This window comes from Nematolebias whitei, chromosome 17, assembly GCF_014905685.2.
Source record: "Nematolebias whitei isolate Nwh7 chromosome 17, NemWhi1, whole genome shotgun sequence".
Lineage (NCBI taxonomy): Eukaryota > Metazoa > Chordata > Actinopteri > Cyprinodontiformes > Rivulidae > Nematolebias > Nematolebias whitei.
The window spans coordinates 8,402,877-8,427,313 of record NC_056514.1 but is presented as its reverse complement, the minus strand read 5'-3'; the positions used below and the strand labels follow the sequence as shown (position 1 = coordinate 8,427,313).

Here is a 24,437-nt window from a genome sequence, read left to right as displayed (position 1 = left end):
TGTGTCCAATCAGTGTATGAATGTGATAAAGCACTGATTGTTCTTTGTAGAGATCTAGTAGACTGCTGTATGAATGGGTAAATGAGGGCACAGATTGTGTTGTAAAGAGCTTTGAGTGTCTTGATCAGATAGAAAAGCGCAATATAAGTGCAGTCCATATACATGTTAGGATGCTTCGAGAGAAGTGGAGCGCTATGTCTGTTGCGTCTTAACTTTGTGTTAAGTGTGTGACAATGTAAGATGCTGTGTTAAGGTACATTAAAATTGAAATTTCTTTAAAACCCCACACCTGGTTGCCCTCAAGCTTCGTGAGAAACATCTCTTAGATGATCCAACAATTTTCAGTCATGTCATCTGCACTGTTTCTTTTTTTTTCTGAAACGTTTCACCTTCCATCCGGAAGGCTTCATCGGTCAAGGAAACACACAAGACTAAACTGATTCTTCCTCCAAACAGCTTTCTCCAATAGTGGAACAAACCAGTTATGCTGGTGCTAAGATGGTGTTGAACCAGTTTGACATGACTGTCGACGAGGAAGAGGGACGGCTCCAGAGGAGGGGGCGTGCCAAAGACCCCATCTTAGCACCAACATAACTGGTTTGTTCCACTGTGGAGTAAGTTGTTTGGGGGAAGAATCAGTTTTGTCTTGTGTGTTTCCTTGAATGATGAAGCCTTCCGGATGGAAGATGAAATGTTTCAGCAAAAAAAAAGAAACTGTCCAGATGACCTGACTGAAAATTGTTGGATTGCATACCTGGATTATTGAGCATGGACTTTATTTTCTTTAAAAAAAAAAAAAAAATCTTTTATATGAGTAGTGTTAAACACAAGTTAAAAAAAAAGTCTAGTGGTGATGTTTTTTTTATTTAATTTCTCTAGTGCTGACCTGACGCTATGTGTTAAAATGCATTAAAGTTGAAATGTCTTTAAAACCCACAGCTGAATTTACACAAACTTGGTGAGAAACATGCTTTAAATGGAAGTAAAGTAAGGAAATCTAGGTGAAATGTTGCTTTTTTGTACACTAGTGCACACTTTTTTTGCACACTAGTGGTGTGACGCCAAAAGTGTGTTCTCCCCATGTTACAGATATTTCTGACACCAGTGGCAGCTGTCTCCATGATCCTCCATCTGCATGCACGGATCAAACGGACCCATTCGGTTCCACAGGGAAATCTTGGATGTTTTCTGTCTGCAGGACCCGGTTCTGGAGGGCTGTCTGGGAGGGCAGCTGTTGCAGTCCTTGTTATCATAATGCTGATGAAGGGACCTCCTAACTAGACCTGCTAACTAGACCTGCTATCTAGACCTGCTAACTAGACCTGCTAATGCTGCTAACAAGCTCGTCCATCTGCCTGCATGGACTGAACTTTGTGGATGGGGGAACCTTGGATGTTCTATGTTTGCTAGACCTTGTTCTGGAAGGCAGTCTGGGAGGGTAGCTAATGCAGTCCTTATTATCATAATGCTGCTGACGGGACCTACTAACAAGACCTGCTAATGCTGCTAACAAGACCACGCCTCTAACCGAACCACACTGCTAGTACCATGGTATCAATGGAACCATGTTGCTAAGATAAACTCTCTGTCATCAGAACCACTCTGCCAATAGGACCAAGCTGCTGTAGATTTATTTCTTTTTCATTTTTGGTGCCATCCATCCATCCATTTTCTTCCACTTATTCGGGGTCAGGTCACGGGGGTAGCAGCCTAAGTAGGGAAGTCCAGACTTCCCTCTCTCCAGCCACTTGGGCCAGCTGCTACAGGGGAATCTCAAGGTGTTCAAAGGTCAGCTGAGAAACATAGTCCCTCCAGCGTGTCCTGGGTCTTCCTCTGGGTCTCTTCCTGGTGGTACGTGCCCGGAACACCTCACCAGGGAGGCATCCAGGAGGCATCCTAACCAGATGCCCGAGCCACCTCAACTGGCTCCTCTCGATGTGGGTAAGCAGCAGCTCTACTCTGAGTCCTTTACGGATGACCGAGCTTCTCACCCTATCTCTAAGGGAGAGCCCAGACACCCTGCGGAGAAAACTAATTTCGGCTGCCTGTATCCGTGATCTTGTTCTTTCGGTCACAACCCAAAGCTCATGACCATAGATGAGGGTAGGAACGTAGACTGACCGATAAAATACGAGCTTCGCCTTTTGACTACTCAGCTCTCTCTTCACCACGACAGCGCCCGCTTCACTGCCAATGCTGCACCAACCCACCTATCAATCTCACGCTCCATTTTTCCCTCATTCGTGAACAAGATCCCAAGATACTTGAACTCCTCCACTTGGGGCAGGACCTCCTCCCCGACCCGGAGAGGGCACTCTACCCTTTTCCGGCTCAAGACCATGGCCTCGGAGGAACCTTGGCCTTTGGAGGAACTGATCCTCATCACAGCCGCGTCGCACTCGGCTGCAAACCGCTCAAGCAAAAGCTGTAGATCATGACCTGATGAAGCCAATAGGACCACATCATCTGCAAAAAACAGAGACACTAGTGGTGTGACGCCACAATATTCTGGGCAAATCTCATCCATCCCTGGGGCCCTGCCACCGAGGAGCTTTTTAACCACTTCGGTGACTTCAGCACCAGAGATTGACAGCTCGACCCAAAGTCTCCAGACCTGCAAAAAACAGAGAAGCGATCTTAAGGCCACCAAAACGGATCCCCTCAACACCTTGGCTGCACCTAGAAATTCTGTCCATAAAAGTTATGAACAGAATCGTGACAAAAGGCAACCTTGGCGGAGTCCAACTCTCACTGGGAACGAGCCCGACTTACTGCCGGCAATGCGGACAAAGCTCTGACACCGGTCGTACAGGGACCAAACAGCCCGTATCAAAAGGCCTGGTACCCTGTATTCCCAAAGTACCCCCCACAGGGCTCCTGGAGGAGCTCGGTTGAACGCCTTCTCCAAGTCCACAAAGCACATGTAGACTGGTTGGGCAAACTCCCACGCACCCTCCAGGACCCTGCTGAGGGAGAAGAGCTGGTCCAGTGTTCCACGACAAGGACGAAAACCGCACCGCTCCTCCTGAATTCGAGGTTCAACTATTCGATGGACCCTCCTCTCCAGAACTAATGAACAGATCTTCCCAGGGAGGATTAAGAGCGTGATCCCCCTGTAGTTGGAACACACTCTACGGTCCGCCTTTTTGAATGGGGGACCACCACCCCAGTCTGCCATTCCAGGGGAACAGCCCCCGATGTCCACGCAATATTGCAGAGTTGTGTAAGCCAACACAACCCCACAACATCCAGAGCCTTAAGGAATTCTGGGCGAATCTCATCCATCCCTGGGGCCCTGCCACCGAGGAGCTTTTTAACCACTTCGGTGACTTCAGCACCAGAGATTGACAGCTCGACCCAAAGTCTCCAGGCTCCACTTCCTCAGTGGAAGATGTGCCGGTGGGATTAAGGAGGTCTTCAAAGTATTCTGCCCACCAACCCACAACATCCCAAGTTGAGGTCAGCAGCACACCACCTCCACTATAAATAGTGTTGGTGGCGTAACACCCCCACCCCCCACCCCCCTACGCCGGTTGGTGGACCAGAATCGCCTCGAAGCTGTATGGAAGTCATTCTCCATGGACTCTCTGAACTCTTCCCACCCTCAGTGACCACCCGAGCCGCATGCCGCTTGAACTGCTGGTACTCATAAGCTGCTTCTGGGGTCCCACAGGCCAAATAGGCCCGATAGGACTCCTTCTTCAGCCTGACAGCATCCCTCACTGCTAGTGTCCACCACCGGGTACGAGGGTTACTACAGCGACAAGGACTTACAACCTTGCGGCCACCATTCCGATAAGCCGCCTCGACAATAGAGGCGCGGAACATGGCCCACTCGGACTCAATGTCCCCCACATCATGCTCAATGTTACATTTATCTAAAAAAGTTAAATCTGGTCCTCTGGACATTCAAAAAATCAAAACAAAGCAAATCAACAAAAAAATGTAGAAACGTTTCGTCTCTCATCCGAGAGACTTCCTCAGTCTGAGGAGCTGTATTCAGCTCAGTCTCTTAAATAACACCGTCTCAGAGTGGATCAACCAGTTTGCTGCTGACAACCAAAACCAGCTGATCACATGCTCAAGAAGGACCATCAGCCTAACAATGGATCATTAGCACACTGATGGCTGTTTACTACTCACAGAGGGCTGAGTGATACTAGCAATCACAGCATTGTAGGAGGGGGACAGTTGAACCCGGAGGCCTCCACCCCCGGTTTAACGATGGACGATTTCTTTTCACAAAGATGGCATCCATTACTCCTCTCTCAAACCATCGTTCCTCTTTGTCCAGGATGTGAACATCTTCATCCCTGAAAGAGTGACCGCTGGCCTGGAGATGAGTGTAGACCGCAGAGTCATGGCCTGATGATGTTGATCTTCTGTGCTTGGCCATCCTTTTGGCCAGTGGCTGTTTTGTTTCCCCGATGTAAGACTGATCACAGCCCTCCTGACACTGAACAGCATACACAACATTGCTCTGTTTGTGCCGGGGGACTGGATCTTTGGGATGAACCAGTCTTTGCCGTAATGTATTTTGGGGTTTAAAAGCCACTGGGACGTTATGTTTAGAAAATAAACGTCTCAGTTTCTCTGATACTCCCTCAACATATGGAATGACCACTGGTCTGGGTCTGGGTTCCTCCTTTTCACCTGTTGGCTGACTGGAGTCCTGTTTGGGTTTCTTCTCTGCTTTCAGGAAGGCCCAGTTAGGATATCCACATTGTTCTAGAGCCTGTCTTGTGTGGGATTTCTCCTTCTGCCTGGCTCCTGAGCTAGTGGGGACACTGTCTGCTCTGTGATACAGAGTCCTGATGACTCCTAACTTGTGCTCCAAAGGGTGATGGGAGTCAAACTGCAAATAATGGTCTGTGTGGGTGGGTTTGCGGTACACCTCAGTTTGCAAATGTCCTCTATCAGAGACTGAGACCTCACAGTCCAAGAAAGCCAACCTGCCATTTTTTACATCTTCTCGTGTGAACTTGATGTATTTATCCACAGAGTTGATGTGGTCAGTAAAATGTTGGACTTCCTGAGATTTGATTTTAACCCAGGTGTCGTCAACATACCTGAACCAATGACTTGGTGGTGTCCCTGAAAAGGACGTCAAGGCTCTCTTTTCTACCTCCTCCATGTACAGGTTGGCAACAATAGGAGAACTGGAGACCCCATAGCACACCCATGTTTCTTCCTATAATATTGTTCCCCATATGTGAAGTAGGTTGACTGCAGGCACAGTTTCAAAAGTTGACACAGTTGTTCTGTGGAAAGTGTGGTTCTGCTCCTCAGAGTGGTGTCTGATTTTAATTTTTCAACTGACCACCTCTGCTGCATCATCAACAGGAATGCACGCAAAGAGTGATGTGACATCAAAATAAACCATTGTTTCATCAGTCTCCATGATGACATCCCTCACCTTGTCCACAAAGTCCATGGTGTTCTGTATGTGGTGTTCTGAGCTGCCAACTAAAGGGATGAGTACAGATGCCAGATATTTGGAAACATTGTAAGTGACAGAGTTAATCATACTAACAATTGGTCTTAAAGGTACACCCTGTTTGTGGATTTTAGGTAAACCATACAGACTAGGTGTGGCCTCCCCTGGGTACAGTCTGTGGTACAGAAAACGGTCAATAGCCTTGTCCTGCTCCAAAATTTTCAGGCAATCTATTAACTTTTTCTTGTAACCACTTCCTGGATCTCTTTTCAGAGGTTCATAAGTGTTTAAGTCACTAAGGAGTGTCATAACTTTCTCATGATAGTCTTTCTGGTTCAAAATCACTGTGCACCTTCCTTTGTCTGCTGGGAGAATGATGATGTTTTTGTCCTTGCTAAGAGTAGTGAGTGCATCCCTCTCCTCTCTACTGATGTTGGAAGGTGGTGGTTTGGCATTGCTGAGACAGGCTGAAACTTTGATTCTGAGCTGTTCTGCTTCAGCCTCTTTAATTTTGTTGTTGCGGATGGCTGACTCAGTAGCTGTGATCATCTCCACCAGAGGAATTCTACTTGGTGCAACCGCAAAGTTCAGTCCCCTGGCAAGAATCTCTGTCTCTGGCTGGGTGAGCTGTCTGTCAGATAAATTCTTCACCCACTTTTCTGTCTCCCTGGCATGAAATTGACTACTGGAGTGTTGTCCTACACTGAATGTGTTGCTATTGGAATAGTGATGGTGTTGATGAGCTATTAGTACGTTAAACTTGTTTTGTTGTCGAGTCTTGGACTTGACATGCTGTGCTAAGCGTGCCTGATCTGTACAGTCCAACACTTGCTGAAGTGTGGTCTGATCTAGACACGTTGTTAGTTTCTGTTTAATGTGCTCTTCTTTAGCCTTCAAGGCCTCAATGTTACATTGCTTTGTGGAGCGGCAAACAAACTCTTGATCTTGGAAATTCAGGAATCGGATAAGGACAGATCTATGTTGGCTTGACTTTGGAGCTGTCACGGTGCTGTGAGCCCTCTCAGTAGTAAAAGGTTTGTTGATTTACAGCCAATGCAGCAGCATCTCCCGTACAGCAGTGACCGCTGACCTTCAGTATACTCCGTGAGGCCAAACAAGTGCAGGTTGTTCCTTCTGCCCCAGTTCTCCAGGTCATCAGTCTTTGCCTCCAGATAGCATATTTGCTTCATGGTATTGTTGAAATCAGCTATGCTTTTTTTCCAGAATCTCTTTGGCTGACATAATTCTGTTTTCAGCTTCTTCCAGTTGTGTAACATTAGCAGCCACATTTTGTTTTACCTTCATTATGTTCTCCAAAGCAGCGACTGACCATCATTTCACCCATACTGTTATCTATGGTGTCCAGTTTAGTTCTGAATCCACTGAACTCGAAATGTAGTGGCCGAAGTTCAGCTAACACCATGCTAAGGTCGCTCATGCTATTGCTAGTGGCTCACTCATTGTCTTGATTTGGTGTCGAAAAATATTACAATGCTTAAGAGTAGTCGTTTATGACAACTACACAGCCTCAGCTATAGTAGAGGTGTAAATTGCTTAAATGTTGTATTTTATCCTTCAATCCATCCTTAAGTTTTCTTCTGTGATTGACCTACCTGTTCCTGTGGGGGAGATCTGAACTCTTTGGTTTTCTTTGCAGTGAGTGCAGCAGACATGTTGAGTGCAAGCATCACTTCATTGTAGCGGAACCGCTGGTTGTCTTGGAGACATGCCACAAAGTCATCAGAGAAGGCCACTACAGCTTCGATGCGATGGCGCACCTGACAGTCACACAGGTACTGCAGTACATGGCACATCTAAATAAACACAAACACACAAAGATTAGATCAAAACTAGAACAATGATAAGCCAATAGGCTTTGGGCATGTCAGACATTTAGTGTTAATGTGCATATGAAGTTGTGTCTATGTGAAGGTGCTATTTACAGGACTGAGTTTGTTGCAGCTCCTTGGACTGATGAAGTCTTTTGAATGAAAGACAAACCGTTTCAACAAAAAAAAAAAAACTGTCCATAGGACCTGACTTAACTTTGTTGAATCTTTTATCGGACCATCTACTGGTTCTATTCACTGCTGTGGTCTCTGGTAGGAAGGAATGGACTGGATCATCTTTGCATTCTACACATGCAATTCCAAAACCACACTAACTTTCTCCACTGGTTTTAATGACTCTGTCTCGTGCAGCCCTCAGTTCTGCTCAGTGTCCAACATGGATGAGTCAACTGATGTTTTTATTTCTACATGTACTGGCATTCTGAACTCTGTTGCTCCACTAAAAATCAAACAGACAAAGTCTCCATCTCAGCTGTGGCAGAACAAAACTACCCATGCTCTCAGACGTCAGTGCAGACGAGCTGAGAGAAAATGAAGAAAGGACGGATTGTAAGTTTCACTGGACATCTTTAAGAACTTATTAAATTAGAACTGTTAAAGCTGCTAAGACGGCTTTTTTATCTAATGTGGTTTTAAACAAAGCACAGACCACAGGTTCTTTTAAATGTTTTTCTTTGTTGTGAATCCTTGTGCTGCTGGTCGTATTTCTGAATTACCTGTACATATATTTATTGATAAAATCTCTGCTCGGAGACCCTCGTCCACCCAATTTTACACAGACCCCTCTTTACTTCCTCCATCCTCAGCTGCCTTTGAACAGTTCGAGTCCATGACTTTAGCTGTTTTAAAGAACATTGTGCATCATACGCAGCCTTCTAATTCACCTTGGGACAGTGTTCCTTCTTGTCTGTTTAAGGAAGTTTTTAACACTCTTGGTCCATTAGTTGTGATCCTCATTAGCATGTCCCTCTCATCAGGCTGTGTTCCAGTTACTTTTAAACATTCTGTGGTGCTGTCACTCATAAAGAAGATAAACCTCGACACAACACTGCTCTTAAATTATAGACCTATTTCTAAACTGCCTTTTCTGTCAAAGATTTTAGAGAAAGACATTTTTCATCAGCGTACAGCACAGAGACAGCCCTTTTCAGAATTTTTAATGACTGTTTAAACCATTGATTCAGGAAGCTTTGCTTTTTAGTGCTTTTTGACCTTTCTGCTGCCTTTGATACTTTGGACCACAACATCTTGTTGTCACTGCTTGAGCAGGTGGTTGGTATCAAAGGTACAGTTTTACCCTGGTTTAGGTCCTACCTGACTGACAGTAGGTTTTCTGTTCATTTAGGGGAATGTTCTTCATCTGTGGCTCTTCTAATATGTGAGGTCCCTCAAGGTTCTATTTTAGATCAACTGCTTTTTCATCTGTACATGTTGTCTTTGGGGTCCATTTTTAGAAAACATAACATCTCTTTTCATTGCTTTGCTGATGATATTCAGTTGTATTTGCTCATTAAGTCAGACAGGGTCTGGAACCACTTTTGAACTGTCTAAATTACATTAAACTCTAGATGAAACTAAATTTCCTGAATCACACACGTTTCATTGAGGGATTTTGACACAGTTGGCATGGTGATGAAGAGGGAGGTCTCAAAAAAGACCTCCATTACCAAGTTCATCCTTTATAATTGACACAAAGGTACAGATTGTTATCAAAACATGTCTGCAGATTTAGAGAAATTTGTTTGAAACTTCTTTTAACTCCTTTTTTTCCTGTTTTGTACCTTTAGAGAATCTGGGGAAGTCTGTAATTTGGAGTTTCCAGAGGGAGGTCTGTAGTCCCAAACACATCAAATCATGACCTCTGAACATTTTTCACTCCCTGCCAATAAACATTGAAACATGAAAATCGAACCACGAGGCTTCTGCAGGGCACTACAGACTTTAGACCTGAGACTTTTGCCACGTTTGAAGAAACATGACTAGCACTAGAAGTCCCAGGAATTTCGACATCCCCCCAGAAGTCCTGAAAAAGGGTCAAAAGACCCTTAGCACTAGAGTGACTAGATTTTCAAGATCCTGAGGACAAACCCCCTCCTTCTCCTCAACAATTTGCGGGCCATTAACTGCCATTTGTTTTAAATATGCACACAAGTAACTCAGACACACCCACCTCACCAGACTGCATTCCAATGTCCAATCCAGGGAGCGGGGGATTTAGAAGCCAGGTTCACTTGCGCAAAAAAGCGCAGCCTTAGTCAAAGTAGTCAAACTTAGTCAAACCGGACAACTCTGATGGCTCCAATTAGCATCCTTTCATTTGTAAATGTGGCCATTGCCTTAGGAATCAGCAGGGGAGAGATAAGCTGAACTCACACAAACGTCCGTCTAATACTCCAAACAGATGCGATATCAACTGGTTATATTTTGAACTTATATCTCTTGGTGGCACGTTGGTGCACATTTTGAACAAATTGAAGTCGATTTACCGTTTATTTTTCAATTGGTTTGGCTCATTTCTTGAAACTGAGATGACATTCTCAAAACACCATGTGAAACACAACTCAAGAGACTTTGCATTTTGAGGTTACTGACAATTTGTATGAAACACATATTTTGTTTTGAAGCATACATGAAGTGTTTTGGGAGAGATGCATTATCCAGGTCATTTTGCCAAATGAACAAAACAAAACAAAAGTTTGCAAAACATACAATCTGTTTCAAGATATATGCAAAAGTTTTTCTAAAAGATTTTAGTAATGTTTTTCTTTCAGAAAAAAGAGAAGTGGGTTCAAAATGACAGTTTAGAAAAAAAATAACCAAATTAATTGTGAGAAGAAGGCACGCAAGGAGAAACTGCTTCAGCAACAACCTTCCACACCCAGCCCTGGCAAAAGGGAAAAGTGTCAGATCAAACATCGATGCACGAACAATTGTGCAACTGTGAGATGCGTCAACTGCTACAAATACACATGTGGCAAATGTACCAGGGACATACCCTGGCAGTGCCAGGTATGTTTCGACTGCCGAGTGAGTGCTGAAATGCCAGTCACACAAGGAGGACATGCCACTCACACACACGCAGCCCCCCCACTAGGGCATAGTGTAAATATGTGTAAAATTGTTTTATCCCTTGTATTTTTATGACAAAAATAAAAAGCATGGAAACAAATAACGGTTGTTGTTTTTTATATTTCTCATGCTGAAGTTTTAGTCCTCTTGACTTACACACAATTGCTTATGGTCTGTGCTTTTTTGCTCAAAACTAAGCTAAATACTATATATATCAAAACAAAATATGTGTTTCATACAAATTGTCAGTAACCTCAAAATGCAAAGTCTCTTGAGTTGTGTTTCACATGGTGTTTTGAGAATGTCATCTCGGTTTCAAGAAATGAGCCAAACCAATTGAAAAATAAACGGTAAATTGACTTCAATTTGTTCAAAATGTGCAACAACGTGCCACCAATATATATATAAAAAATCTTCATATTATAAAATACAATAAACTGAATATAACTAACTAGAAACTAAATGGCTAAACTCAATGGAAAACAGTTAGTTGGGAGTTAAGCGTGCCCCCTCCTGTGGTGCACCAGTAATGGCCTTATTTACAAAACAAAAGCGCCTGTTAACAGCTCATTATAGGATGTTAGCTAAAATCCTTCAGGTCACTCGACCCGTCTCTGGGTTCCAAAGGTAGAAATGTTAAATGACCCTTCTCTGGGACTTCTAGTGCTAGACGTTAAGAGTTCTGTTCAAGCTCAAGGTGTGTGATGGTTAAGACACATGGTTGCTGAACCAAAAATAATGGAATTGAGAGAAAAGAGGAGAGTTTGACTGCCAGCTTGGGTCTGTTCTAGGTCTGTGAAGTGACATTTGCCTGCATGCTGAAGGAACTCTGTGAGGACTGACTGACTGACTTCCTATGGGGGCATGGCCAAGGTCAGAATTGCACATACTGCTGTTCAGTCTATTCGAGGTGACATAGTCAAAATTGGACCCCTGTATAAATGACAACATAGGAGGCAGATGCAGTGAGGAGTTCATAATAATAAAGTCATAATATGTTCTAGAATTGTGCCGCTCAAGGTGGCTGCATGTTGGAGCAGCTCTGTTACTTTCATTCTGAGATTTTGCTTTTGGAAACTTTAATTCCTGTTTTTCTGGATGTAAAACACATTTTTTGGATGACTGTTTCCTCTGGTATCAGATGCTCTGCAGCTGGAAGGACTTTTACAGAGGCTTTTTTAGTTTTGGGCATTTGTTATGATGCGTAACCATGGCAACAAGGCAGTTTTCTACAACCAACAGCAGCTGATTAACATCTCAAAGCTCAAATAATATCTCAACTACAGCCCCAAATCTCAAATGAGTTGAAAGGATGTTCTGTGGACGCATTCTCATCTACCTGCCAGATGTGCTCGAGTGCCTGACCACTGAGATCCTGGAACTAGCAGGAAACACAGCTCATGACAGTGGAAGGACAGGATCGTCCCTCAGCACCTACAGTTGGCTGTCTGCAGCGACAAGGAGCTCGGCAGGCTGCTGGGAGGAGTGGCCATCGCTCTGGGAGGAGTTCTGCCCGACATTCGGGCGGTCCTACAACCTGGGGGAACCAAGAGGCCAGCCGAGTCTGGGTGGATGGATCGCACGGCATCTGCAGCCAGTTTGTTAGGATCCACTGTGGGATGGACCTTTACAAGATATCCTTCCTACCTACAGCCATCAGTATCTGTAACATCTCTTAATGAAATGAGGATAACGAGTTACAACAACAAATAATTTCCCTTTGGGATTAATAAAGTATTTTTGAATTGAATTGAATTGAATAGAATATGGCTGGCAGAGGTGACAAAAAAGGGCCTTTTTGCCCACTGGTCTGACAGGGCACTTCAGGTCCAGACCCACCTCACATGGAACTATGAAAACTTCCTTTTACTTAAGTGATTTACTTTTATCTTGCTGACATGCTGTTTGAATTTATCTGAGCTATGGAGTTTAGCATTATTAACAAAGGGAAATTTAATTCAACTGAGAATAAAAAAAATTAAGAATGACCTCTTGAGGTTTACCTACTTATCTAAATATTTGTATGTTTAAGCAACAGTGTTTGATACATGAGTTTTTAGCATACACTGTCTGGCCCCCCAAAAAGTTGCCACCTGAATTTAACTAAGCAAATAGGTACGAGCCTCTTGTTGGATAATTACTGCATGAGTGATTATCTTTCAGCTGGCAACAAGTTGTTTAACCCCAACTGGTGCAATGAGTTGCTTCTCATTTCTTAAACAACCATGTCAAAGACACATTGCGTGGTCGTGGAAAAGATGTCAGTCTGTTTGAGAAGGGTCAAATTACTGGCATCAAGCAGAGAAACATCTAAGGAGATTGAAGAAACTACTAAAATTGGGTTAAGAACTGTCTAAAGCATTATTAAAAACTGGAAGATAGATTCATCTTCGAGGAAGAAATGTGGCCGGAAAGAAATCCTGAATGATCGTGATTGGTGATCACTTAAACGTTTGGTGAAATCAAATGGAAGAAAAACAACAGTAGCGCTCAGGGCTGTTTAATAGTGAAAGTAAGATCATTTCCACATGCACAATGTGAAGGGAACTCAAGGGATTGGGCCTGAACAGCTGTGTAGCCTTAAGAAAACCACTAATCAGCGAGGTTAACAGGGAAAAAAGGCTTCAATTTGCTAGGGAGCATAAAAGATTGGACTCTGGAGCAATGGAAGAAGGTCATGTTGTCTGATGAGTCCAGATTGACCCTGTTCCAGAGTGATGGGCACATCAGGGTAAGAAGAGAGTCAGGTGACCCATCATGCCTAGTGCTTAGTCATCAATGAAAGATCTTGGTGAAAAATTAATGCAACACTGGATGAAATAGATCTTGTGACATTGTAGAAGTTTATTGAACAATGACACAGTGAATACATGCCATAATCAAAGCTAAAGGCAGTCCAATGAAATATTAGTGCGTGACCTTTTTTGTGGTGGTGACTTTTTTTTTAGCCAAGCAGTGTATTTTATCATGAGTAAATGACTGATTTTCCTGTTCACTCTGCTCACACATGACTGTGCAGCTACCCATCCAGGTTGTCACATTGTAAAGTTGGCAGATGATACAGAGGTGGTGGGATGCATCACAAAAAATGATGAGTCCAGCTACAGGCAGAGGGTGGAACAACTGGAGAGCTGGTGCAGGAAGAACAACCTTCAAACTAATGTGAAGAGGACGGAGGGGATGGTTGTAGATTTCAGAAGGAACAAACCACACACACACACACACACACACACACCCCACCCGAACATAGGAGGATCTGCGGTGGAAGTCGTCTCCAGTTACAAGCACCTGAATAACAACCTCATCTGCGGCAACAACACCACCAGCCTGATCTAGAAAGCTCATCAGAGACTCTTCTTCCTCAGGCAGCTGAGACAAGCTGGTCTGGGAAGCTCAGTCCTCACCTCCTACAGGTGTGCAGTGGAGAGCATCCTGTGCTCCAGCATCAACGTGTGGCATGAAGGCTGCACAGCTGTAGAAAGAAAAGCTTTGCAGAGAGTGGTGAAGGCTGCACAGAAGTCTGGTCAGTCTCCCCACCATCACAGACATTTACACCTCCAGATGCAGGAAGAGGGCCACCTGCATCATGAAGGACCCTGCTCACCCAGCAAACACACTTTTCCCCCCCGTTGCCCCCAGGAAGGAGGTTAAGGAGCATTAAGTGTAGAAACACTAGACTGAGGAACAGCTTCTACCTTGAGGCTGTTAGACTCATGGATATTTAACCAGAAAAATTACTGTAATGCCACTTCAACTGGAGATATGTGACTTTATCCATGCTGCTGACTTCTTGCCTTTAAGCTGCTGTATACATACTCATAATCATCAACATAATCATGTTCAGGCTACTGTTTAATACAAAGTTTTATATTATATTATTATTGTTTAGTGTATATCTTAGATCCTTGTATACCGTTTCTTTTTTATAATTTATATTTTTTGCTATTTTTGGGTGTAACTGGGACCTTGAGCACACAATTTCATTCCACCTCATGTACCACATGTGATGGAAATGACAATAAAGAACCTTGAACTGTGATTTTCAGGCACAATAAAGCCTTTTTTGTTAAGTAGAGTGACACTTTCAGTGTGGTACTTTTCCTTAAGAGGTTTTTTAGTCTACAAATGGGATTTATTGATAAAAGCTGAATGTTTTCTGTTGTACTGGTAAAACGTTTCTGTACGTGAGGCAGACACCTTGTCTACTTTTAGGCTCAAGTCTTTCCTTTTTGATAAATCTTATAGTTAGGGTGGACTAAGGTTGGGTGACCTCTCCCTTAGTTAAGCTGCTATAGGCGTAGACTGCTGGAGAAAAAATTGACCTCATTTCATCAAATGAATAGTTTGTATTTGTAATTATTTCTGTCTTAATGTGTTGCTTTTTTTCTCTCTCTCTCTCTTTCTCCTTGTCAGGGACCTGCTCTCCTGCTCGCCTCCATTCTGGACCTGCCATGCTGTGTCCGTTTCTCCTTCCTGTCCTCTCAAACCCAGCTGGTTGAAGCAGATGGCTGCTTGTCCTGAGCCTGGTTTTGCTGGAGGTGTCTTCCTTATGTGGGAGTTTTTCCTTTCCACTGTTACCTTTGTGCTTGCTCAGGATGGGAGACTGTGATGAAATGAAAACTCAACACAACCTGCTGCTTCCTTAGATAGAGAACTTTTAATATTTGGATTTTATAATGTATGTGAATGTTTCTGTTCAGTGCCCTAAAACGACTTCTACTTGATGCTATATAAATAAACTGAATTGGATTGAACTGAAGTTATTAAAGTACTTAAAACCTTTAGAAGAGTGAACTAATTTATTTTTGTTAGTGTCTCCAGTGGCAGAAGAAGAAGAAGAAGTGGCAGAAGCTGTGATCAGTCAAAACACTGACTGATACAGAAAACCAGAGTTTAGATGTGCAGAGGACCTGACTCAACCCTTTCAGATTTATTCTCCTGGATTATTGAGCATGCGGCTGGACATAAAATCCACATGGTGTACCATTAAAGTGACAGTCCAGCTCTTTGGGTGTGGAGACATGAGGGGGCTCGGTGAACTTTCTAATGACATCAGCCTGGATCAGCCTCTCCCAGGATAAATCCTGTGTTTGTTCCAGCCTTGAAACACCAATTCAGGCTGATAAGATGGATGCTATCAGTCCTGCAGGAGGTCCCTCAAATCAGGAGGAACCCTTTAGAATTTGTTGCCAGAAAAGGAGACTTCATTCAGTCTATCAGTGTTTTTGTTTTTTGGCATATTCACTGAGATTTCTTTGTGTGGGAGATTTTTATTGTTGTGTTGTTTTTTTGTTTGATGAGCATTGCTTGCGTTTATACTCATTCCTTAATTTCAGTTAATATGGAATTGAGAGGGAGGGTTAGGGTTGCTCCACAGCTGCTTGTTAATAAGAATAGGTGAGCCTCATTGCCATCAGGAAATCTTGGCAGTTATGATGTTGGCTTCTGATTTTCTAATTCAAATTCAGCATATTATTGTTAACTGTTTTAATTGGACAACCCAGTTTTTAAAGATAAAAGATAAACTAAAAGACAAAACAATGAAATTGTGTATTTGAATGTATGGAACTTGGCAGGATTTCGAAACATCTGCAGGGGGTGCTGCCTAAAATATTACCTAGGACGCCAAATTGGCTAGGGGTGGCACTGGTCCAACATGTATAAAAATAAACTATAAAAAGGAAAACAATGCTGGCACAGCATACCTCCTTTACAAACCTAAACCCTGAGAACGGATCACTGAGAGAGAAAAACTGAGCATCACCTGGAGTTTTACGGGCTCTGGAAGTTTCATCTGTAGGAGACCTTCTTTAAGCAAGCTCCTCCCATCATCCTGTACTTTTTCCTCTTCTGTTTGGACTTTCTTAACTTCCTTGTGAAAGCACTCATCTCTGTCTGCTGTTTCCGCGAACACTGACGGTTCAATCAACTGCAGGATGTTCTTCAGATCTCCGTTTTGGAAAATGCCCATGATGAGCATGGTGTAGACGAGCTTTATGAGAGGGACAAAAAGAAACTCTGTGCTGCCTCCAATCGGATCCCGTACATGCATGCTCCCCTCCTGCACGGCCTCTGTCAGCATCTCTATAGTTTTCATTTTGAGGATACTCAAGGGAAACTCAGGGCTGAACTGGAAACAGTTCCCTGATCCACTAGTGCTGCTGTTCCGACAACAGGATTCAGCCGCCTGGACAACACTCGGACATGAGAAGTGCATTCTGGGTCTGAGGGATGTGCTGAGTCCGATGCCTGGCAGGCCATGCTGCTTCTTCTCATGTGGAAACAAAGTGATACTTTTAGTTTCATCAGTCATAGGAACAATGTACTCATTATTCATCATGAGACGAGCAGTTGCATAGCTCCTCAGGTGGATGTCGATGAGGAGGTCATAGTAGCCTGTACGAAGCAGACCTGCAGAGGAAAAAAGGCAAGATATCAACAAAACTGACACATTGATTTTGAAAAATGTTACATTTTCTGTGAAAAGGCAGTGTAAATACAGAGCTAAAACCACCAGAAGAGTAGTTAAATGTACAGACTATTGAAGAATTAACAAAAAGCTAAAGCCATCAGTACAGTAAGTAAAAGCTAAAATGAGCAAAAGTATCATTGCAGCAGCTAAAAATTAAAAATTTGCTTAACAGTCACTAACTAAAATGTAGCAAAGGCACCTAAAAAAAATTCAAGGATCTGAAGATATCTGCATTTTAATTTAAAAAACTTCATTTATAAGTCATGAGCATAATGTCTTGAAAAGAACACAAACTTTTGATATATGAATGGCTAAAATGGCTTAAGTTATGCTCTAGTAATTTTAGTAAAAAAAACAAACAATTGAAAATAATAATAATAATAATAATACAAAAGTGTGATTGCTGACTCAGCAGTCAGTCAGTAATTACAGTGTTTTCCCTGAGTATGTATAGTAATATTGCCTGGAACTGTTAATTAACATTACCCAGATTGTAGGGCAATGAAACAAAACCATCACCAAAAAGAGTTAATACTTTTACAACCTACACTTTTCCATGACAAACATAAAAATTGCATGAAGAAAGAAATTCTACAAAACAAACAAACAAACAAAAACATAAATAAATAAAACAGCTGGACATTTCACTTCCCATCTTGGAGCTCTCTCAGTTCAAAAACATGTAGTGTGGAGTTCAAAGTTTTAAACTGCAGCTAAACAAGAATGTGCTGACATTTGCAGAAAGACTGATTGTGTCACTTCCTGTTTTCCATGCTGGAAGTTGTGCTCACAGAATATTTTAATTTTCAGGATTTATCTGACTTTTATACAGCCTATATGTATTACTTCACAAACACTTTTTATAAGTTTGTTCTCTACTACTGTATTGTGTTTGAGGCACTGTTTGTTTAACACATGAGATTTATTGTGTTGGTGATCTGCTAGCTCTAGCAGGCACCTGTGACCAGGTCTCTACCCATGGGGCCCGGTCGGGCTCAGCCCAAAGGAGCAGCATGGGTTTGCCTTCCTGTTATCAATAAGTGCCGCTTTGTTGTGGAAGACAGACTGTCATTCAAGCCTGTTTCACTTTGGGCCTGTAAGAAAGTACCGGAGTTTCCAGGCTAGTTAATTGGAAACAGATGAGCTAAAGGCACACACACGCAGAATACACACGCAGCACACATACACACACGCACTCACATGCACGCACACACGCAGGCAGAGAAGAGAGGAGAAATAACGTATGGAAGACATTCCCTCCCGATGAAACTGTGATTCTTTAAATAAATAAACAGGAATTGTTGATTTATAAGCGAATCAAGTAAAGATAGTCAAGTTGATATTATAATCTTTTGTGATTTTAAAATGTATTTTGTTTGTTTCGTGATTTTGTGAGTTTAAGAAAATGTTTTCTCAAGAAATGTTATACTAGTGATGAGTTACTCAAGACGAGTGTTTAACAATAACGCTTCCTGAGGCAGCTCCGAGCAAACATGGATCCTTATAAGGAAACAGAGAACAGAAAAACAACTCAAAAGTTGAAGAAGAGAAATCCGGACTAAACCAGACAGATTAAGGTGACAACCAGAATTAATATGTATAAGAATGATGTAATCATCTCCTATCGACATGAATAGAATCCTGAGCCAACTCCAGCTCAGAAGGAGGGCCAAAAAGGTGGCATGATCCATCGGAGGTGATAACCATGATTTACTCTATAAAAACGCCCTGATCTGACAAACTGGGGCTGAAAGACAACTGGAGGAGAACAGGACAAGTTTTTTGATGGTTCCAGCTGAGGAAGAAAATGATCCAAAGGGAAAACTCCTTTCTGGAGTTATTCTCCACTTCAGCCTGGATCATCACCCAGATCCATTTTCTTCAGATTCTGAATAGCTGTTGAGCCTGAGGCGTCCTCATTCAAGAACGGGTGAGGTAATCTGCTCCTTACTGCACCGGGATTCACAGGAAATCCTTCAGAGAGTGATGGCAAGGAGACGTCTCAGAAATTTTGTCCTTCATCAACCTTTAATTCAGATCAGAGCGGTAGTCTACAGGATTGCAAGCAGAAAGATTGATTATATTTTGGATTCAATTGCTCGGACTTGCCAAAGGTTGTTAGAAGTGGTAAGGGATAACATATATTGGATCAGGTTGTGAGTTGGGGGTGTTTGTGAAAGTTTTTGGAGTATTTAAGTGTGTCAGAGCGACCCTAGGAGCTCCTAGGGCGTGGCTGGCCAGAAGGAAAATGGCTGAGGCAGTTTTTCCCCAGCTCTCCTCAGGATCAGAGGACCACCTTGTCAAACAGACTGATCATTCTCTGGAGTCCAACTAAATCTCGGAGCCACTTATTAATCACCATGTATCCTCTCTGTAATCAAATGTAATCATTGAGTTGGATTGTGCTTACCGCTGTTTCCACTGTTAATCATTGATTAAAGTAAAGAAAAACACAAAATTCTGGATTCTTATTTCAACAACCCTTTGTTCATGAAAGTGGAGAACTTGGTTCAATGTTAACAACAAAAGTTTAGGAGGTTTTTAAAGGTTTCGTAGCTTTGATTATAAAACAACATCCAGGAATCTTACTCCTAGATTCCAAACAAAACCAGATTGGATAACAATTGCAACACTAAATTAGGAGATGAGCAACTGTGAACATGCGCTTGCTCGTCTGTCAAACGTCCCCACTCCTGCTGCTAGGTCGGGCGAGGCACGAGGTGAGATTCTGGGTGTGGTACATGGATAGGAGGTAGTTAACAGTCTGGGTGAATCATTTCAACACAGCCTTAGACTAAACCGTCCTAAAATACAGCTACGGGTGAAACCTGGGCCTTAGGATTTGTTTTAGACCCCTTGGTGGAGAAGGCTGCTGTGAGGGCGTGGCACGCATCCTGTGTCTACCTCACTGGGGAATCGAAACACTGTGGACCCACCACCTGCAGGAAGGACCATAAAAGTCAGGTGCATGATGCTATGGGCAGTGGCCGAAGGCGGGAACCTCGGCACTCTGACCCTGGCTTACCAAAGCTGGCTCTTGAGACATGGAACGTGACCTCTATGGCGGGGAAGGAGCCTGAACTTGTGAGCAAGGTTGAGAGGTACCGACTATATATAGTTGGGCTCACCTCAATGCACAGCATGGGCTCTGGAACCGATCTCCTTGAGAGGGGCTGGACCTTATTCCACTATGGAATTGCCCATGATGAGAGGTTTCGAGCTGGTGTGGGTCTACTTGTAGCTCCTCGACTTAGTGCCTGTGTTTTGGAATTTTCTCCGGTAGATGAGAGGATGGCTTCCCTTTGCCTTCGGGTGGGGGGACAGGCTCTGACTGTTGTTTGTGCCTACGTGCCAAACTGCAGTTCAGAGTATACGGCCATCTTGGCGTCCTTGACAGGGGTGCTGGAAGGTGCGCCAGCTAGGGACTCCTTTATTCTGCTGGGGGACTTCAATGCCCATGTGGGTAATGACAGTGTGACTTGGAGGGACGTGATTGGGAGGAACGGCCTCTCTGATCTGAACCCGAGTGGTGTTCTGTTGTTGGACTTCTGTACTAGTCATAGTTTGTCCATCACGAACACCATGTTCGAACATATGGGTGTCCATAAGTGCACTTGGCACCAGGACGCCCTAGATCGTAAATCGATGATTGACTTCATAGTTGTGTCATCTGATTTGCGGCCGTTTGTTTTGGACACTCGGATGAAGAGAGGAGCTGAGCTGGCAACTGATCACCACCTGGTAGTGAGTTGGATCAGATGGCAGGGGAAGATGCCAGACAGACCCAGTAGACCCAAACGTGTAGTGAGGGTTTGCTGGGAATGCCTGGCAGAAGAAACCATCAGAGAGTTCTTTAACTCACACCTCTGGGAGAGCTTTAACCACATCCTAGCTGAGGTGGGGGACATTGAGTCCGAGTGGGCCACGTTCCGTGGCTCGCTTGTTAAGGTAGCTTCCTTGAGCTGTGGCCGCAAGGTTGTCGGTGCTTCTCGAGGTGGCCATCCATGAACTTGGTGGTGGACACCCCGGATTAGGGAGGTTGTTAAGCTGAAGAAGGAGTCTTATTGGGCCTTGTTGGCCAGTGGGACTCTGGAGGCAGCTGAGGAGTATCGGAGGGCCAAGCGGTCCACAACCTTGGCTGTTGCTGAGGCAAAAGCTTGGATGTGGGAGGATTTTGGTGAGATCTTGGATAACGACTCTCGGTCAGCTTTGAGGAGATTCTGACAAACCATCAGGCGGCTGAGGATGGGAAAGCAGCACTTTACTAACACTGTGTTCAGTGAAGGTGGGGTGCCGTTGACCACAACCAGTGATGTCGTCGGGAGGTGGAAGGAATACTTCTTGGACATTCTCAATCCCACCAGCACGTCTTCCATGGAGGAAGCTGAGTCGGGGGACTTTGGGGTTGAGCCGTCCATAACCGTGGCTGAGGTCGCCGAGTTAGTTAAAAAGTTCCACAGCGGCAGGGCTCCGGGAGTGGATGAGATTCACCCTGATTTCCTTAAGGCTCTGGATGTTGTGGGGCTGTCTTGGTTGACACGCCTTTGCAACGTTGCGTGGACATCGGGGGCAGTGCCACTGGATTGGCAGACTGGGGTGGTGGTGGTTGCCCCCTTCAAAAAGGCGGATCGGAGGGTGTGCTCCAATTATAGAGGTATCGCTCTCCTTAGCCTCCCTGCTGAGGTCTATTCAGGGGTACTGCAGAAGCGAGTCCAATCATTGTTCAAACTTCAGATCCAGGAGGAACAATGTGGGTTTCGTCCTGGCCGTAGAACACTGGATCAGCTCTTTACCCTCACTAGGGTCCTCGAAGGGTCATGGGAGTTTGCCCATCCAGTTTATATGTGTTTTGTGTACTTGGAGAAGGCATTTAACCGTGTTCCTCAAGGTACACTGTGGGGGGTGTTCCGTGAGTATGGGATTGGAGGTCCGTTGCTATGGGCTGTTCAGTCCCAATACAAGCTGTGCGAGAGTTTGGTTCGCATTGCCCGTAGTATGTCCGACCCCTTCAGGATGGGAGTTGGACTCCGCCAGGGCTGCCCATTGTCACCGATTCTGTTAATAACTTTTATGGAGAAAATTTCTCAGTGCAGCCAGCTGGCAGAGGGTTTCCGGTTCGGTGGCCTCAGGATTCCATTTCTGCCCTTTGCAGATGATGTGGTCCTGTTGGCGTCATCATGCCATGATCTTCAGCTCTCAATGGAGCGGTTCGCACCTGAGTGTGAAGCGGCTGGGAGGAGAATCAGAACCTCCAAATCTGAGTCCATAGTCCTCAACCAAAAAAGGGTGGATTGCTCTCTTCAGGTTGAGGGTGAGGTTTTGCCTCAAGTGGAGGAGCTCAAGTGTCTCAGGGTTTTGTTCATGAGTGAGGGAAGAATGGAGCGTGAGATTGACAGACAGATTGGTGCAGCATCTGCAGTATTGCGGACTCTGTCCGTTTTGGTGAAGAAAGATCTGAGCTGTAAGGCAAAACACTCTGTTTACTGGTTGGTCAATGTTCCTACCCTCACCTATGGTCATGAGCTCTGGGTAGCGACCGAAAGAATGAGATTGCGGATACAGGCAGTTGAAATGAGTTTCCTCCACAAGATAACTGGACCCTCCCTTAGAGATAGGGTGAGAAGTTCAGTTATCAGGCGAGACTCAGAGTAAAACCACTACTCCTCCACGTCGAGAGGAGCCAGTTGAGGTGGTTCGAGCATCTAGTAAGGATGCCCCCTGGGCGCCTCCCTAGGGAGTTGCTTCGGGCCTGTCCAACTGGGAGCAGACCCCGAGGAAGACCCAGGACATGCTGGAGAGACTTTGTCTCTCGGTTGGACTGGGAACACCTTGGAATCCTCCCAGAAGAGCAGGAAGAGGTGGCTGTGGAAAGAGATGTCTGGGCCTCCCTGCTCAAGCTGCTGCCCCCGCGACCCTATTTCAGAACAAACTGAAGATAATGGATTGATGGATAGAATACACGGAACTGTGGATTACCTACTCTTGGGAATACCTGTTGACTTTTCAATAAACCAACACTCTTCCACTGACCTTTCTCTACAGCTGCCCTGAAATAATTCTGTCAGTAAATCCATCGGGCAGGGGTACAGCAAAAAAGGAAAAGTGTGGATCCAGAGAAAGAATTCATAACCAGCCTCAACGGAGGGGCAGCTGCTTCCCTCTCCAGGCAATCACGCTTTCCAATGTTCCATAAGGAATGCAGCAAAACAGAAGCTCAAATATCAAAGCAATTGTTAAAATCTAAAAGCAGCAGAATGGTAGTTAAAAGGAGTTGTTAGGTGATGCTAAATATTTTGAAAATCTAAGTACAAAAATCGAGTTATGGCACACTTTCTGATCCAGCTAAATGTTTTGATATGGGAAAGGTTAAAATGGTGAAGTGTACAGTTTACCAGAATAATTTTGGACTAAAAAAATATCTCTAACATGAAAACAGCAGGAATGCTGACTCAGCAGTCATACAATTACTTTGTAAAATAATAGGAATGGACCTCCACAATAAAAGCTGAAGGCTACTCTGTGACATCAGTTAGCTGATGGAAGGCTCTGTCCATTCTGCCTGTCTTATGGAAATGTTTTCAGGAACAGTACTTGTTCTTTTTGCTGTGTTTTACCTGGCATGTATTTATTCTCTATAGCTTGCAGGAGCTGGGCCTCATCGATGTGGGAGCAGAGAGCATGAGCCACCCGGTTGTTTCCCAGCGCACAGATTGCAGAGTACAGTCTGAGGGTATGGTAGTGGAACATTAATAAGTCCTTCTGCTCTGACAGTTCCAGGACATCAACTGACCTGAGTCAGAAACAGAGAGGAGCTGGGTTAGAATTGACAGAGGACTTCGTGCATACAGTGCTCAGGAGCTGTGGTCACCTGTTTTCCTCCGGTATGTGTAGAGACATAAACTGCAGAGGCTCATTACACTGGACCAGCCAGCCATGGCGATCATTTAGTCTGGATGCTGAAACCTGTGTAAAAGAAGGCAGTCAGAAATTCACAAAGCATACATTCACTTTCAGGGATTTTACTTTTTTTTTTTCTTGAGCTCAATTTAAGTGTAGAAACATTGTGAAGTGTTTCAATGAACTTATCATCATCGCTCAATTTTTTTTATATATTTTTATTTATTTATTTATTTATTTGTTTATTTTTTAAAGAAAGAGAAGAAAGAAGAATAAATAAATAATAAAAGAGAAATAGATAAGACGAGAGACCACCACGACAAAACCAGGGATTTTACTTTAAACAGGTAGCTCCTGAGGCTGATAACTGTTGACAGAGTAGCAAACTGTGTTGCAAACTATTGTTCAAAAGTTCCTAATCTGCTTTCCTTTATTGTACCATAAAACACAGTGAACAAAAATATTTGTAAAAATGTATTAGAACTCCTATTCATAACAGTATTTTTCATAAAAATAAGAAGAACATTGAACCCTGTCCCTCTGTCCATGAATTCAGTATCAGCTGGAATGCTTCTAAAACCTGGATGAGTCCTTTACAAAAATGTTGATGGTAGTTTACAAGACACCAAGTATTCAGTTAAGTATGAGTGGATCTCTAGGTTCAAGTTGTACTGTAGTTTTCAAAGTCCCAATATAAAACACACTAAATGTT

The 24,437-nt window shown here is 43.8% G+C and overlaps 1 protein-coding gene across 1 annotated transcript in view; it reads right to left on the bottom strand.

The window, feature by feature from the left end:
- Window positions 1–24,437, bottom strand: part of ryr2a (ryanodine receptor 2a (cardiac)) — a 554,599-nt gene that overhangs the window by 351,055 nt on the left and 179,107 nt on the right. The window contains 4 exon segments of the mRNA XM_037691577.1: window positions 7,051–7,251; window positions 16,121–16,767; window positions 23,443–23,618; window positions 23,697–23,791. Of these exon segments, the coding sequence (XP_037547505.1) occupies window positions 7,051–7,251; window positions 16,121–16,767; window positions 23,443–23,618; window positions 23,697–23,791 (1,119 nt within the window).